The sequence below is a fragment of the Stigmatopora nigra genome, chromosome 11 (assembly GCF_051989575.1).
Source record: "Stigmatopora nigra isolate UIUO_SnigA chromosome 11, RoL_Snig_1.1, whole genome shotgun sequence".
Classification (NCBI taxonomy): Eukaryota; Metazoa; Chordata; class Actinopteri; order Syngnathiformes; family Syngnathidae; genus Stigmatopora; species Stigmatopora nigra.
The window spans coordinates 4607358-4625493 of NC_135518.1; the positions used below are offsets into that span (position 1 = coordinate 4607358).

Here is an 18136-nt window from a genome sequence, read left to right on the forward strand (position 1 = left end):
AAACCAGAGCACCCTGAGGAAACCCACGCAGGCCCGAGGAAAAACTGGATTTGAACCCCGAGATGTGAGGCCGAGGTACTAACTAATCAATCGGCCGGGCTGCCCACACCCCAATCTACAATAACTAATATTAATAACACATATTCCATCAAAAAGCCTAGCTACTTTAATGCCGCTTGATACGAACAAAAAAAATGAAAAAAACAATCCCAAAAATACAATAATCTAAAAAACGCCCATGACTTTTTATTTTTATTTTAAGGTGAATGCAATAAACTTTCGTACATAAGAATTTGTAGAAAGAAGAATACCACTCATTCTTTGCGTTACCTGCATAAGAGCCCAAATTAGAAAAGAGCACTGTCTTAACATGGAAGCGAGTTACTAACGCTTTAGACTTAGACGTTTTGCATCTATATCACTATATATAGGATATCTATGAAGGCGGAATTGTTTTCTCGGTTTCGAGTTCAACCCGGAAGGCAAAGCCGGGAATGCTAAGCAACTGGAAAAGGAGCCTCACCCGTTTTTACAAGTTCTCGGCCATTTAACATCAAGTGAACTTTATTGAATTTCCTCTTATCAGTTTGACGCTACTTAACGCCGGCGATCTATTAAAGATGAGAGGGAGGTGAGGTAAGTAAGAAATAACTGAACATCTTCTGGTCGACGAGTCACTGCCACGCAGCTTTTGGCTTGCTAATGGATTAAAAAATGTCTCGTTCGATACAACGATGAATCTCCCGTTTTAATTGTTTCTTATTCTGTAAAAGATGACCGTTTAGATCGGTCTGTATAACTGCTTGTGTGATTTTGTCGTCAACTGATGGGGTTGGCCTCCCTTGACACAGAGCTGTTTACAATATTGCACCTCCGTTAATTACTATGTACTGTTTTTGTCGGAATTATTTGGGTGTGACATTTTGTTTGCGGTGACAATCAATTTGGGCGTTGCCCTATGTCAATCAGTCAGTGTGACGCCTAAGTGGCATCTGTTTTTGAACGAAATTTGTATTGATCGAATAGGGGGTTTGCCATCATTATCAACCACTGATCAATCAATCAACATCTGATTTAGTTCTTAGTAAATTGATCTGGAAATTGTCCAAATCCTAATTTTTTTCCCGTTTTTTTGGTCACATTTTAAATTTGTATAATATGAAAAGTGAATAGTCCCAGGGATTTTTCATTTTTATTATTTATGGAATTAAAAAAAAAAACGCTTTAAATTTCAAAACCCAAAGGCAAACTTTTCCTTTTTGTATTGTTTTAAATAGGAAACAAATCGAAAATATTCTCAGTAGGTTTTGATGAAAGCATATGATTCTTAATAATTGTTAACACTGTGCTCAGACAATGATAAATGTCGCATTTATATTTACTATGACGAATCAACTCATCATTAAAAAATGGTGATTGGTTCACTATCAAAAGAAAGGTTTGTAGCAGCCCGATTTTTATTTATCATGATGAATGGACTCATTAAAAAAATGTGATTGGTTAATGATCAAAATAAAGGTTTTTAGCAGCCCTATTTAACGACTTAGTTCAACCATTATTGTATTTACTTGCTAGTAACAGTGTTGTTTTATCTTTTAAGTATTTCTAGTGACAAAGCCCTGTGTCACCATGGAGAAGCCATGGAGGTTATGGGGTGCAGTAGAGCGTTGCGCCCTCACTTTGGTCTCCTGGTCTTGGGGTGCCTGTCGTGTCTCCCTTCTGGCCCTGATCCTCACCTTCCACATGTGTGGGGGATTTTTCCTCCTGGCTCTCATCTTAGCCTCCGTGGCGGGCATCCTGTACAAATTCCAAGACTCGCTCCTCTACTTCCCTGACCAGCCATCGTCGTCACGCCTCTACGTCCCCGTACCGACGGGGATCCCTCACGAGAACGTGTACATCCGCACCAAAGATGGCGTCAAACTCAACCTTATTCTCATGCGCTACACGGGTGGCGACGTTGTTTCCGGTGCGACGGCCGCTCCCACTCCTTCGACACCGCCCACCATCCTCTACTTCCACGGCAACGCGGGCAACATCGGGCACAGGGTCCCAAACGCCCTGCTCATGCTAGTCAACCTGAAAGCTAACGTGGTACTGGTGGACTACCGCGGATATGGCAAGAGTGAGGGTGAGCCCTGCGAGGAGGGCCTTCACCTGGACGCCGAGGCCACGTTGGACTATGTAATGAGTCGGCCCGACTTGGACAAGACCAAAGTGATTCTGTTCGGTCGCTCGCTGGGTGGTGCCGTGGTCCTGCGACTGGCCTCCGTCAACCCGCATCGTGTGGCGGCCGTCATGGTGGAAAACACCTTCCTCAGTATCCCGCAAATGGCCGCCACGCTCTTCTCGTTCCTGCCTTTGCGTTTGCTGCCGCTATGGTGCTACAGGAATCAATTCCTTTCCTACGGGCGGGTGTCGCAGTGTCGTATGCCCTCACTTTTTATTTCGGGGCTGTCGGACCAGCTCATTCCACCAGTCATGATGAAGCAACTTTATGAAATGTCGCCGGCGCGGACTAAACGCCTGGCCATCTTCCCTGAAGGCACACACAATGACACGTGGCAGTGCCAGGGTTACTTTGCTGCTTTAGAGCAGTTCATTGGCGAGCTACTCAAAAGCCATGCCCATGAGGAGAGCGTGCAGACGTCTTCTAATGTCACTATCATCTGAGCCAACCTTTTTATTCTTATTTCATTTCACAATTTGGGTCAGGGAGGGGAAATTTTTGGCAGCAAATGCATGCGTTCATCACTCTTTGTACAAATGCATGTCGGACGAAGCTTTTTGTACAAACTGAAAATTGCCCCTCCCCCCAAAAAAATCTAGAAAAACAAAAAGTGAAAGTGACTGTGGTGTGGGTTTATTCCTTATAGATTGATGTATATGTGGGCCCTGATTGCCTGGCATATAAGGAATAAAATAAGAACTAACCTTAAACCTAAAAAGATTCAATACTTTGGCTGGCATTGATGGCAATAGACATCTGATCCGTTTGAGCTGGGAGGGATTGGCAGTGATCCCAGTTTAAATGGATTGGACGTGCAACCTCGTCTTTGGCAGTGAATGAGTTTATGCAATGTTCCGCTACCTTTATTAATCTCCCACCACCCCAACCTTTTTTTCATTTATAGTGTACTAAGGTGTTAGACTTATTTTGATTGATATTTATGAAGGTATTATTTATGATGGAAATATTTCCTCATGAAGGAAAGAGAAAGACAACAACCTTAATTGCTTAAGGTATTGAAGTATGCAAATAAGCATACATACTCAGGCAAAGGGTGCCTGTAAATATATAAGTATCAATCAGAATGCATTGGGGTATATATTAGAAGTAAAATAGAAAATATAGAAAATGAATTACATTTAAAAAAAACAACACTAGGAATGTATTGATTTCATTCTTATTTTCTTTTCTAATTTAAGGTCTCAATTTAAAACAGGATTTGACAAATTTAGTTTTTCTATACTTGGTGTTAGTTTTAGTAATTTTCTTTCCATCTCATTTTCTGAACTGCTTTATCCTCACTAGGGTCAAGGGGGGGTGCTGGAGCCTGTCCCAGCTGACTTCGGGCCAGAGGCGGGGGAAACCCTGAATTGGTGGCCAGCCAATCGCAGGGCACAAGGAGACAAACAAACATTCAGGCTCACAGTCATACCTAGGGGCAATTTAGAGTGTCCAATCAGCCTACAATACATGTCTTTCGAATTTGGGAGGAAACTGTAGTCCCCAGAGAAAACCCACGCAGGCCAACAACACATGCAAACTCCACACAGGTGGACCAACCTGGATTTGAACCCAGGTCCCCCACTGTGAGGCCGACGCGCTAATCACACAAGCCGCTGAGCCGCCCACAATTTGATTTTTATGTTAAATGCTTTTAATTACGATATCCTCCACTGCGAGATATAAATGTTTTGAAAATATTTTTTTTCCCAAGGATTGGGTGTTGTTCCCTTTAAACTGCTCTAACACATTCATTGTCAACAGCCTGGCTCAAGTGTGAATCAGAAAAACTACTGTTAATATAATAATAATTACATAAATGCCATAAGATGAGACTTATACTCCAATATCTTACATTTTCAAGTAAAAGGCTCCACTTAGATAATTTGTTTCACACAAAATTAGATAGTGCACTGAAATTAATCCAAATTATTCGTCAGTTCACTCTAAAAAAAATAACTAAATGTTGACCTAAATATAGATTAGAGATAATATATAATTTTATGTTGAATTTAAAAAAAGATCTGAATGTCAACCAAAATTATATGTACCTCATGTTAAACTTTTTTAGTGCAACAACTTGACATAAATTAAGTCAACTCAAATATTTTCCTGTTTATTTGTATGTGGAAAAATCACTAGCACAAATGAGGTCACTCGTGCTGGCCCAAATGTATTTCAGCTGCTGACGTAATCTTTGGGGGTGTGTGATTATCCAGATTTGTGCTGCAATGACATGGCAGCTCTTTTAACACGCAGATTTTAAAGTCTACCATAACTCAACATGATAGACTTTGATGTAAATACAACTTAATTTCATCAGTGTACTTGTTATGATCATGTTGATTTGGTGGCATGGAAAATAATAGAAGAAAATACTCTGGAAATACTTACTATTTGAATGCCCAAATGGAATTTTTAACCTCCATTTGGATGTAAGAGTATTCCTTCCAGGGCTTCTCTCTCTCAGTATTTATAACATTTCTTTTCTAATTATATTTTGAGTTCTTGTCACCCTCCCACAATGTGCCAAAATGGCCATACTCCTTTGGAGGGCTGTTAATTAGATAATTAACCGCAATGTCTTCCAAGGGGGGGGATCCAATGGAGTTTGATGACTAAAAAAACCTCTGTGCCCTTCAAAGTGAAGAACAATGGAGCTGTTTAGCCATATTTGCATCTGTTTGGCACTTCCCAAGGAAAAGAACTACTACACGGAATGTAAGTTCAAGTATTCAATCATTTTTTTTTTGATTGTTATGGTTGGCAAAATTGAAAAAAAAAAATAGGGCTTTTGTCCGAGTAAAGTGCGTTGTTGCTACTGGAAAGTCAGTGTGAATGTGCAACTGGCATGTGATTGTTTCTGTACCCCAACCTGCTCAGTGTTGACTTTTTGTATCAAGACTGACATAAAAAAAAAAAAAAATTCCTGAGCTGACATTTGAATGCTTAGTACTGCTTTTGTTTGGGAAAAAAAGTCACTTTTCATCTTTTCCACCCCTTCACCATTTGGGGATTTTTATCCACTCGGCGCTTTTGTAGCACATATTTTCACTTTTGTGTATTTTGTTCTGCAACATGCAATAAAATTGATATGTGAGAACATGGTGACCCAATTTAACTGAACAACCATTGATCCCATGTGGTATTTCACTTTTTAGATTATTTTTTTTTTGCTGCTGTCATGTTTTAATTTATTACTTCCCTTTTTGGAAAATAGTTTTTCTTTGTTTACTCTTCAACTCATTTGCTGGCATTGACAATAGTAGACAACCAACCAATGCATTTAAACTGGGAGCACTGGCCGAGAATACTCATCTTTAAATGCAATTGACGGCAGTAAATGTTCAATTACTTTTTGACAAGGAAGGGTGAATGAACAATGTAAATACACCTCTCCAAGTCAAAAAGGGTTTGGATGTCATCTGCCATTAATGGTCACCAGTAAATTAATATTGCAGTTCATTATATATATTTATTGAGAAAACATTTTTTATATACAAATTTTAAAGTATGGATTCCCGGTTATAAAAACTAATTTGAGTGTTACAGTAACAATGCATATCATGTTCATAGTTTTCTAAGAAATAATGAAACAAAAAAGGAGATAAAAATATCCCCTTTTCTTAAGTTTGTTTTTTCAAACATATTTTCTGGTTTCTGTAGTGAAAAATGTGAACATGGTTTTCTTCCACAAACCACACAAAATTGGCTGGTGTCCCTAATCTGGCATTCAGGGTATAACATGTGTGATCCATTTTTCTTGTAAAATAATGTTGAAAGATTATAAATATATATATATGATACATATTCATTTTCTCGAGAATTTTCATGCTACTATTTGGGCAATGTTATGAGCATGTATATGTATATTTTGTTATAAGAGCCTAATGAGTATTGAGTGAGGTCGGGGCTGTTAAGGGAGGAAGTTAATGTGGTTACACAAGCAGGGGAAGAAGACTTTTTTTTTTTTTTTTTTACTTTGGGTTACTGTATTCATTGAGTTGGAAGTTCAGGAAAACGAATGTGAAACCGAAGAAATGTTTAGGAATTGAGACTCATGGCAGTTGGTTCGCATTTGGATCTCAAGATGGGCCGAAAGGCAGGTGGGGCCCGAGAGCCATCCCGTCTGGTCCTCCTCCTCACGCTGGCTGTGGTCACCTTGTCCTCTTTGTCAGCGCTCTCTTTTTACGGGCTGGCGGTCCTCAGAGCTGAGTTGGAGGGCCTCAAGTCTGACCTGTGTCGCAGAAGGGAAGACCAGTGCACAGAGCTGGTAATTAATAACACTTTTTGATGATTTCTATCAGGTGTCAAAGTGGCGGCCCGGGGGCCAAATCTGGCCTGCCGCATCATTTTGTGTGGCCTGGGAAAGTGATTTTTTTTCTTTCTGTTTTAGGATCAAATTGAAATAAACAGTACATAGATGTATATTAAATATCCTGATTTTCCCCCTTTTAAATCAATAAGTGTAATTTTTTTTAATCATTTTTTTTCTGTTTTTAGTTAAAAAATCATAGATCTTTAAAAAAAACTGAATGTTCAGGGTCTTTAGTCCAGTCCTTTTAATGAATTTATAAAAAAACAAAATCTAAATATTATATCTAAAATGGTCCGGCCCATGTGAAATCAAGTTGTTATATAAACAAAACAAAAAAAGATGGAAACGTCCCTGCAACATTAAAGTAAAATACAACTACACACTTCTGTTGAAAATCATATTAGTAAATATGATTTAAACCCACATCTTAAAGGTTTCTATTGCTATTTTTAGAGCATGAATGATAGAAAAAGAAGTCAGTCAGATCATCACCATGCATTGACCCCCATGAGAAGGAGGAGGAGGAGGACCATCTCTGGAACCGACACACCAGGTATAAAATCTGTCCAAATTTACCTTATGTACATTCAAGTGTGTTTTCCCCCATTATAGTTTCACAGTCTTTTCTACAGTTGCTGGCAAACAAGAGCAGGAACATTTTCAGGAAAGGTAAAAAGTCCCCAATAGCACATTTGCTTTTTTGGAGGGGTAAAAAAATGATAAGTGTCTTTTTGTGTCAGATTTTGCACTAGAGCCGTACACAGGAATTCCCTGGCAGACTGGCCTAAAGAGAGGGTCTTCACTTGAGTTGGTGGGAGACAACATTCAAGTCCTAGAGGAGGGCTTCTACTTTGTCTACAGTCAGGTATTTATAGATTGTAAATGTTTCCATTTTACCACATGGAGGCACTGGTGGCCTGTAAAAAAAAAAAAAACCTTGGTCAGCTTTGGAAATGAGAAGAAAAAAATGACACCCACAGCCATTGCTGAAAAGGCTTTATGCAAATGATAGATGATTGTACAAATGTATATCTTAATCATTTACTGCTGTTGCTAAAATGGTTTGGATATCTTCCAGTAAACAAAGACAGAAATAGAGTTTGCCCACTCTTGTTCTCACTGGCTCAATTTATGAATAATAACTGGCTATCTGCACAAAAAGGATTGTATACTTTTATCACCCTCAATGGCAGTGGAAGAACTGTCTATAAAAATTGAGTTAGTCCACTCTCGCGCTCAGTATGCAATTTGTGATCATAGGTAATCCTCTGTTAAATTATATAGGATGTATAATCGCCTATAACGGTAACTAACCAGGTAATGACAAAAATGGAGTTGGCTCATTAATCAGTCCTTGATTGGACATTATCGCCATCAATAGGAGCTAATGAGTGACCAATGGTAAGAATATAGTTAGTACACTCTTGGTCTCAGTAACTCAGTTTGTGATCACTGCCATCCCTTCCAGCTCGTTTATCCCGTCACATGCAGTCAGTGAGAGAACAATAGCAAAAATGATTCAGCCTAGCTCAGTTTAGGTTTACTTCCAGACCTCTCGCTTTTGCTTTCAATGGTTGCTAAGGATTAAAAAAATATATATTTTAGTTAGACTACTCTTGCTTTTGATAGCTTAATTTAGCATCACTGTCAGCCCTCCCTGTTTAAAAAGATTGGATGTCTTTTGCGTTAAGTTATCTGGGAAAATAAATGGACTTAGCCCACTTTTGCTCGGAGAAGCTCAATTTGTGACTTATCACTGCTATCCATCTCAGTTCAAATGGACTGGACATTTATTTTATTATGTATCCATTCCTTATGGTCAGGTGTACTACATGGACAGTCGCTTTGCAATGGGCCACGTCCTAATCCGGAGGAAGAGGATGGTGGTGGGTGACGAGGCTCAGCATGTGATCCTGTTCCGTTGCATTCAGACCATGGACAGCGTCAACCCCTACAACACGTGTTACACAGGAGGTCTGTTATCATTTATTTCCGACGCTGACGACTTTACAGTAGTGGCTAATCGCGTACTGCTAGTTTAAGGTTGTGAAAGTGTGCTGACGCCTCGCTCAGGTGTTGTGAAACTGGAAGTGGGGGACCAGTTGGAGCTGCTTATCCCAAGGTCCTCCGCCGAAGTGTCCCTGGATGGGGAGGCTACCTTTGTGGGCGCTGTCCAGCTGCTTTGAATATTGCCTAAGGGTGCTCAAGTCCTGCAGGTGACCTTCCTTGATAGAGGTATTTTTATAATGTATAAATGGAGTCCTAATGTTTTGGCTCGAATGAAACAATATACTATGTCACTCTAAACTATTTGCAAATGCAATATGGCCGAAAAATTTACTATTTTTTCACCCAAAATGTACTTAAAAAAAATAACAATGGTTAAAAAAAACAATAAATATATTGTTGTTGTTTTTTAAGCATTGTTATTATTATTATTTTTTACACCTCCACTTGCCCACACTCTATTAAAAGACAACTAAAGCCCAGTGGGTTGTCTTCTGTTCACAATGGCTTTGTGCCTTGGAGTCATGACTCCATTTGGCAAATTGCAAAACTTGTTTTGATGGAGGGGCTCGAGAACAAAGTCAAAAATAGAAAGCACCGGAAGCGTCAGTGCAGATAGCCTTAATGGATAAATGGAAACGGAGCACCATGCAAACATTAGTGAAAAGAGAGCTACGAAAATGTCTTACTTGGAACACCATTCCTTGTATTACCTACTCTGGTGAGGCTGCTGTGTATGACATTTCATGAAGTTGAACTTCAGTAAAAGGTTATACTTAAGCTGGTCTTAATGACAAGTTAAGGAACAGCAGCAGTTGTACTGGTGTAAAGGATACAACTAAAATATTACTGAACACTAAGTGCCAAACTCCTTGGCTGCTGTGCATGATGCTAGACTTTCAATCTATTTTAACTGAGAGGCTGGCAGCGAATGATTGTAGAGGATAGCAAAACAAACTTGATGCAAACACTGTGAATTGCTGAGAGATCGAATGGAAAGTAGATTGAACTCCGTAAATCTTTCGAAAAGGTTTTTAGCGTTTGTTCTTTTCAAAACCTAGCACTGTACATGACCTTACACTGTTCTCTTTGATTTCCCCCCCCCCCCGCAAAACAACAGTTATCACCATTATTGTTTTTGAACTACAATTGAATCTTATTGTAGTTACATCACATCTGTACTTTTACTGTGTGCATATTTTCACAACAGGTATATGCATATATGCAAGTACACCTGCTTGTAGTACAAATACATGTACTTGAAGTACAAGCACACGTAAATGGGACAAAGTTTGTAAAGTTGTGCTCAGATAAAAAGATGGCAACATTTTCTCATATTGAGTGCCACACAGTGTTTCAAATATGGTGTGCAATTTTGGTCCACCAATGTGGTGCAAGTACATCTATTTATAGTGTAAATATACCCACCAGCAATCAATTTCTTTTAGTTAACATTCAATGTAAGCAAAACCAGTACAGCAAAGAAGCATTTTTATTTCATGTCAACTTATTTAGCTGCTTAGTTAAAAGTTACATTTAATTTAAATTTTTGGGGAAAAAAATGTATGTTGCATCAAATACTTAGAGGAAAGTGACTGTATTGGAGATGCATGCATCCGAATTGGAGGGCTAAACATGTAAAAATGCCCTGACCGACCCCGCTTTCTCTCTTTGTGTGATTCCATGGCGACGGATGCCATGTTTGGCGGAAGCTCATGTCATTGTGGATCCTTCACACAAAAGACAAATCGGCATCTGACCGAGGAATCAGGAAATGAGCCCTGCTGAGTACACACAGAAAACCCCACCCCCACCACCAACACCCCCAAACCCCATACAATTTGCCAGTTTATTTCCAACATGAGCCTGTAAAATGGTTTTGATGGTTGTTATGGAGGAACAGCAATGTGAAAATGAAACAAAAAGTATAATAAGATATTTTTTAGATACTATTACTAAATATTTATTGAGGTAAATCAATACCAATTGAAGTGAGTACACAAGAAAGAATAAAAAATAATAGAATTGAAAAAAGTCAGAATAATAAAGGTTAAAATAAATCAGTACAAATCAAATGAATAGCTGAAATATGAACAAAATGTAGATGTTGAACTAATCATGTTAACAAATACCCATAAGTAATGAAATAGTAAATATTTCCTGTAAAATGTCATTTAATTTTTATTATTTTTAGGGCTTGTTTTCATTTGGAGTTATGAAAATGGAAGCACATTAAAATTAAGGACCTCACTTTGCTTCTACGCATGAAAAACTGTGTACAACCTCGTCTTTGGGGATTACGTTGATGTGCAGCAGCCAGCCCAAAGTAATCGTGTTGATCCAGAGTTTTGCAGTCCAACTGGCAGCATCCATGTTTGGGTTTATCATTTGGAAAAACGGCTGAGGATTTAGTTGGGCAACCAAACTGGATGCTCTCAGCTCACCGATTGTCTCTTCTTTTTTTTTCTCGGCTATGCTAATTACCTTTGACATGCAAAAAGCCATGTGAGCAGATGTATTTTTTGCTTAGAGTCGTGGCTATCAGTTAAATTCCTAAAAAAATAAAAATAAAAAGTTGAAATTCTCCCACCTGAGGAAGTGACTGGCCTGCAGGAGATAAATAAGAGCCACTTGTCAAGCTCTCGATCTCGCACTTTACTGTTTATAGCTTCAGGATGGAGCTTTGTCAGACCACTGCGGCATTTCTGTAAATACTGACTGCATTTTGTCTCATGCCCTTACTCGGGGAAAGACAAAAGCACTCAGTTGTTTTATGTACTTTTTAATAGTTACTTTATTCTCCCAACGGCAATGCATCAAAATAAGCAGACACAAAATTTTAACAGGACTGGCAACTTTCTGTATTTTTTTCAGATTCCCATTGACAACAATGAGACTATGGAAACAACAACAACCGTTATAATCATTAATCTAGATATTATCAATCTTAAAATGTCTGCCAATAAGAGCAATAGACATTTTGCTTTGGATGATCTCTGCGAGATCAGGCGTTTAGTGCAGTCAATGGCACTCAAACATGATTCAATGCCACCTATATTCTAGTTGAAATTGATTTTCTGTCAGTGGCCGACTTAATAAGAACATTCATCTTTAATTATCTATATATAATCAAACATAGCTTTATATATATCGTATTATCACAACTGTGAGGCGCACACCTAATGAATGACACATTTTAATGTTTTTCCCATATATAAGGCGCACCACATTGTAAGGCGCACCGCTCCGCATTACACTGGTCCTGCGATTGGCTGGCAATCAATACAGGGTGTTCAACCTTATGAGGATAAGTGGTACAGAAAATGAATGGAGGTAGTTTATGTATTTGTTTTAATGTTACGTAATATAATTGTATTTAAATAAAGTGATGATTTTATGCTATAAAAAATAAAATTGGGGACCTCCAAATGCTCTCTCAAGTGACCAATACATACTTGAACACAACCTGCTCATGGAGGGGTGTCTTGTAAAAATGGATGTTTCTTTTTCGGATTGAAGTTCTTGTGTTTAAACTCATTTGTACTACATTCTTGCTCTTGGCTAACTTTGTCCTGACCAACAGATGCACTTAGGGAGTTGGAATGGTGGAAGGTCTTAAGGGGATTCGAATAGTGGGCAAGGGAGCCTAACACTGGCGGCACTTGCTGTGGTCTGGGGGTTTGCTTTTAGTCGGTCGGCTCTTTTCTGGGTCCTCTGAACATCTGCTCCTTTATTTGCCCTTTCTGTTTTAACTCCACGCTTTCCCTTTCACTTGATTGTCTAACTGTTTGTTTGACTAAACCCGTGTCTCCCACATTCAGTCCTGTTTCACGCATTGCCGCCAAGCAGCGGCCAGATTTCAACCTCCTCCTCTTCATTCATCTCTACAAAAGAATGGAAAGAATAGATTCTGAGAAAAAAAATAGCACACTGCAGCGTAGTAGTTTCTTAGAATCATCCAAATCTGTGTTTTGTTTTCATTTCCACTTTTCCTGGTCAAGTCTTCCATTATGTCAACTAATCAGTGATTATTCACAAATTGAACCTCTGAGAGCTTGACATGGCCAATCAATGTTATTATCATTACTAGTTAGCTGCTGTTGACAGAAATATATTATATAGCCAAATGATGGTTTATCGCTTTCAAAAGCAGTGAATCCTTTAATACACACTTGGTCTCTTTGGACTAGAAAAAAAGCCCCCCCTCCATGGTTCAGGCAAACTGGCACACTCCTACCCATCCTCCCCCTGCCCCCCTTCTCTCTTCTCTGTGAGTCTCTCTGATGGGATGTCAGTAGTGGATTGGAGCTCACCAGTGTGGATGTTGAGGTTTTTTTTATACTCACTCGCTGCATCTCAATGTGGTTGAAGTCTTGTATCTTGTGTCCAGGCCTATCTGATGTTACCTCTTGTTGGAAAATCACTCAAGCAGAAGAGGAGGATGCTTTCACTTTAAGGTCTGTGTTTGTGTTTGTTCGTTAGTATCCAGAGATGTTTAAATGTTCATTGTCTCTTCTGTTATTTTGTGCCGTGTGAGCTTGCCTGGCAGCGTTTTTGTTACAAAAAAAACGTGTAGAATGTTTTGCTGTGCACACAAACCTACAAAAAGCCTGTGAGGCTGTCTGTGAATGCCACCTGGGGAAATCATTCCACTCTCTGAGGACTTTATCAGTCTGTGCTTGTATGATACTGACAAAAGAAACAAAATATCGGGCTGATAAGGAAAGGCTGTTCTTTTTTTTTCTTTTCTTTTACTCTAAGCACAGTTGTTGGAGAACATAACTCTGCCTATGTGTCATGGCACCAAACTCTGCTTTTGTTTCATGGGAGATCACAGATGGGCTCATTCTAATTGCGAATGGGGGTGAAGTGTAGACTTTTGGAGCAAACAGGTTCACCTGCTTAGTTTAATTTACCACACATTGACTAAGAAAAATACTGTAAATTCACTAAACGAGGCGTGTCATTACAAAAAAATGTTGAGCATGTTGGAAAAAAACACTGGACACGTTAAAAAAGAGTCTAAAACTAAGTCATATTAACAACATCTTACAATAATTGTCTTTCAACCAATATTTAATAATGTTTGGGAAATGAAGTAGGCACATTTTTAAATCTTTACCATGTTTTTGCCTTTTTAATCGCTGTCAGTGGGAAAAACATCGAAATTGTTCGTTAAAAATATATTTGGAATCATCAATGATTATTTTTTTTTGTTTCCTGAAAAGAATATATCCTTCAGGAATTATTTTAAGAAGGTGGTGATATATAGTAAGTTAAAAGCACATGGAAACTACAAAAAGAAGTGTTATTTAGTTGAGAAAATACTCTATTTCTTAAACATATGGAGCCTGCGTCTGTTGGAAAATGACCGCAGATGAGCAAGACATCTTGGACTTAAATCCAGAGCAGACAGTTATCCAAATAAAGCTAATGACAGGTGGTCGTCGGGAGGGTCACATCTGGTTTATCTGGGAAATAGGACACTTCCAGGAGGCTGAGATTAAATTCCAACATTTGCTTTGAGTAGATCTCTGTGCAAAAAAAAAAACCAAACAAAAAACATAGCACTAAAATGAAAACCATAAAAATATATCACTTACTTGGCTGCCATTGACGCTACTAGCCGTGAACATTTTGACAGGGGAGAGGTTTGAAACTCTTAATAGCAGTCTTTTTCTGTCTTTTTCACCTTTAGACATTTGCTTTTGCCTTTAAATTTGATTTTACTGAGAAAACATGAAATCAATGCACCTGACTGACTTCTGTGGGGTACTCAAAATGAAGCATGGGGCCAGAAGTGGTCCCCAAGTCACTAGTTTTACACCTGTAATTTATAGTATATGGTTTTCCCTTGAGAACTCAGTTCTGGTTCTGACCTTTCCTCAATAATATTAAAGATAGCAAGCTTTGGCTGGTGGAACTCCCACACACCCTGTTTCCTTTCCAGGACTATTAATGGACGCCATGTCAAGAATGGGCATTCGGGTCATTCTCTGGGCTTGCTAGGACTTGCCCAAGCTATATTTACTGTACTGTATGTGCATGTGACCATGGATTGCTTGTGGGTTTGTTCTGGAAAGCAGTCATGGTGTAGTGTGCAGATGCGGACATAATAAATGGAAAAAGACATAAAATAAGAAGTGGGACTCAATGAAAAAATATCAACTATTTAATTTTGCGGCTTTGTAATGAATCAATCGTGATTAATCATAAAATCCAAAATATTTGTCCCGAAAATGTGAACATTCTAATTGATTTTGATAAACGACTAAATCAAATACACACTGGTGGAAATATTGTTAACACTAACAATAACAAAGACAATAATCAGATATGAAATCAATAAGCAAACAAAACAAAATTCAAAAGACAGTTACATAACCAAAGTGCCACTCCAGGACCCCTTTTCTTCACCGACAGCATTGCGAAGTGTATTTTATCTTTTCTTTTTTTAAAGAAAAAAAATGTTAAAACCTTTTTTCAGTGGAAAATGTAAATATTGTAACTGATTACATCGCAATTAAAAAATAAAATAAAGGGCTTTGCCCATTTTTTTCTATTGCCAGATATAACTGGCATTTTACTATAAATTTGATTGGATCACATGCTTGAATCTCTATAATCGGCATAGGGACTGAGGGCGTTAACAGTGCAATGAGAAATGTCATCAGTCCACTGCCGTGTTCCCATTTTTGGTAGGAAACCTGTACACGCGTCACCAGAGCACCACTCCCCCTCTCACCCAAACACTTGTCCACTTACGAGGGTGCTCCCCTGACTACTTGTCAGAGGCTGCCGGAGGTCCGAATAAATTGCTAATAGTGATGCTGTGTTGAAATTTTAAGTCAAATAGAAGATGATGTCTTCCAGTGTGTCATCATCCATATTTAACTATAATTTTTATTGAATCCTCAAACTAAAAGTGACATCAAAAATCGGATTTATTTACTGCATTTCTTTAATTTCATCAAAGCAATGAAACATTTAAATGGAGTTAAACTTCAGGCAGAATCGTACAACAAAGCAGACACATGACGCGTCGCTCTCTACAGAATGCACTGTAACGAAAAATAAACATTTAATCATGAATGCTCATGAAACAACTTAGTCTTCTTTTTTGTTATAGTGGGCTAATATATAGGCTCATATAAATAAGGCTTTTAATTTTTCCAGACATATTTTTTTGTGGCTTTTTTGAGTCCAATATGGCTGTTTCAAAATGTTGTGTCGCCGACCCCTTACACTGACTGCTCATTGAGAGGCTAACTAACTGTATCTTCAGATTTGATTGGGGTATCAATAAGTCATTTGGTAGTCCTCTCCAATAGTAAAAAATGTGTTTGCATTTTGGAGAATGCAGCTTAAAAGTGTCTGCAAGGGTGACTTTTTCCAAGGTCAATACGGCACCCCATTTACTATTCAAGCTTGTTTTTTTTTTTTTTTAATCATTTTGACGTATCTGCTTCTGGCAGACAAACCCATCTGTTCGTGGTCTCAAGTCTTGTGTTTTTGTTGCATGTCTATCTGCAAATTGCGACAGCTGGCTCATGTTGAAACGGGATATATTCCAGGCGCTACTTTGTGTCTCGCCAGTCGGCCAGTTGTCTTTATCGGACACTTGTCTCGACAAAAGTGCAAAACTATTGGGCTTGGGCTTTTATGTTGCTGTGTCCAGGACCTCTTTTCTACTTGAATGGGAGGGGAGGGACGTTTGTTTGGACGAAGGGGGTGTAACTGTACCTCTTTGCTTGGTTCACTAGAGTCCGGAGAGTCGGAGGAGGGAGACGGGGACAAAGAAAGACGGGGAAAGAGATGTAAAGAATCCAAGCGGTAGTGTTGCCATGGTTACAAGGGAAACGCATGAATGAATGACATCACAGCGGTGGGGAGTGTGAGATTGGGGAGGCGGCTGTCGTCGGATCTCCGGCAGTTGAGCTTCGTTGTTCTCTGCCGGTTGGACTCCCACCAGTAAGTGTTTTTTTTTTTTAGAACCGTATCCGGCAGGTGTACTAGCGGTCCTGGACCCATCCATACGCGTCTGCATGATTGTCTTGTTATTCTTTGGAGCGGTCGCTCGGGAAATGAAAGAAAAAGCAGATGTGGCACCTTGCAGTTGCTACGGATCTATATATAACATTTGTTGTAGAAGAATGTATGACTACTGTGTGCATTCAGGGATGGGAATGGACAGCTGATTGTGCATGATTGATTTCAAAGAGGATTGTCCCCAGGTTCGCAACTTGTTATGGCGCTCTGCGCTTTTTGTTTACGGCAAGTTTTCTTACTCAAATGACAAGGTCAATCACTTGCCCTTGGACATAGCTGATGTCCTTTCTTGAGTTAACCATTAATAGGGAAAATGACCATGCATTCATTTTCTATACTGCTTATCCTTGTCCAGGTAGTGGGGGGTGCTAGACCCTATTCCATAACAGAATAAGAAAAACAAACAAACAATAAAATGTAGATCCAAACTTTTATCATTTAACAGCATACATGACCCAAAACATGATGTCCACATATATGCAGGCTAGGTATAAATAATAACTATGCACATGTTTTTATTATCAAAGATTGTTTTACATGATTTTTTTAATTGAATTAATAACATTGAAACAAATTGTATTCAATTAAAATAACTTAAAACAGAAATACATTACAGTTATGACCCTCACCAACAACGTAAAGTTGATAAATGAAATAGCATAATAATATTTTTTGGCTATAAGTTAGAACAGTTTATTTTCATTAATGTTCAGAACCACATGTCCTCACAAGGATGGTGGGGAGCCTATCCTAGCTGACTTTGAGCACCTGACAGAGCAGACACTGAATTGTATGACAGCGAATCACGGGGCACAAGGAGACGAACAACCATTCATGCTCACACTCACTATTTAGTCGCAATTTAGGCAATCCTAGGGACAACATTTCAAACGCCACCCAGTGAGGAACCCTCTGGAATCGAACCCTCAACCCCACTGTACTTGGCTGCCGGCCCGGCATATATAAAGCTAATTTTTAAATACATAGAATATTTTTTATTGTGTTTTGATGGATAGATAAAATGATACATTAATATGTTAACAAAAACAATAAGATTAAAATTAATCAAAGTTTAAAATATAAAAAAAACCTAACCTCCCTTTCAAATAAATCAAAAGAATAATTGTGGTTGAATCTTTTTTTAACTAACCTATCTTAAAATAAATAAATAAATAAAAGTTAAGTACAGATGATTTTTTTTCACGTTTGTTTCAGATTTAAATGTAAAAAAATGAGTAAAAACGACTACATCTATTGTTTTTTATGTATGACAATATTTACATGTGACTCATTACCGGCCACGCGGCAGATGGGTGTTTAGCAACCAGTGAGTAAAATAAATAGCCTATACAGGGTTAACAGTTGTTTCTTGCTGGCTTCACTGGCAGAGTCAATGCTATTCATCTGGTGGTGTGATTAATGACCCAGTTGACCCATGGGGGACAAACTGCCTAAGTCGAAAGAGAAGGGTGAAAGTTCACTGCAAAATCGACCGATGGTCTTTTTTTTTTTTCAAATTTGGCAGTCACCCT

General features: G+C 38.6%; 3 protein-coding genes across 5 annotated transcripts in view; all 3 read left to right on the top strand.

The window, feature by feature from the left end:
• Positions 1–456: 456 nt before the first annotated feature.
• On the top strand, positions 457–5333 carry abhd13 (abhydrolase domain containing 13). Its single transcript, XM_077727468.1, has 2 exons — positions 457–636; positions 1601–5333. Exon 2 carries the CDS (start codon positions 1630–1632, stop codon positions 2671–2673), a length of 1044 nt encoding a protein of 347 aa, XP_077583594.1. The 5' UTR covers positions 457–636; positions 1601–1629; the 3' UTR covers positions 2674–5333.
• An 848-nt stretch (positions 5334–6181) lies between these two features.
• On the top strand, positions 6182–8877 carry tnfsf13b (TNF superfamily member 13b). Its single transcript, XM_077727469.1, has 6 exons — positions 6182–6503; positions 7002–7101; positions 7161–7217; positions 7289–7413; positions 8372–8522; positions 8622–8877. Exons 1-6 carry the CDS (start codon positions 6291–6293, stop codon positions 8732–8734), a joined length of 759 nt encoding a protein of 252 aa, XP_077583595.1. The 5' UTR covers positions 6182–6290; the 3' UTR covers positions 8735–8877.
• myo16 (myosin XVI) overlaps positions 8771–18136 on the top strand; it is an 81035-nt gene continuing 71669 nt past the window's right edge. Inside the window, exons 1-2 of one of the 3 annotated variants that reach the window (XM_077727464.1) lie at positions 12865–13012; positions 16319–16526. The gene's annotated coding sequence lies outside the window, so the exon portion shown is untranslated. Of the gene's footprint in view, positions 8784–12864; positions 13013–16318; positions 16527–18136 lie in introns of those variants that run through there. The other 2 variants (XM_077727466.1, XM_077727465.1) reach the window with 2 other exon arrangements.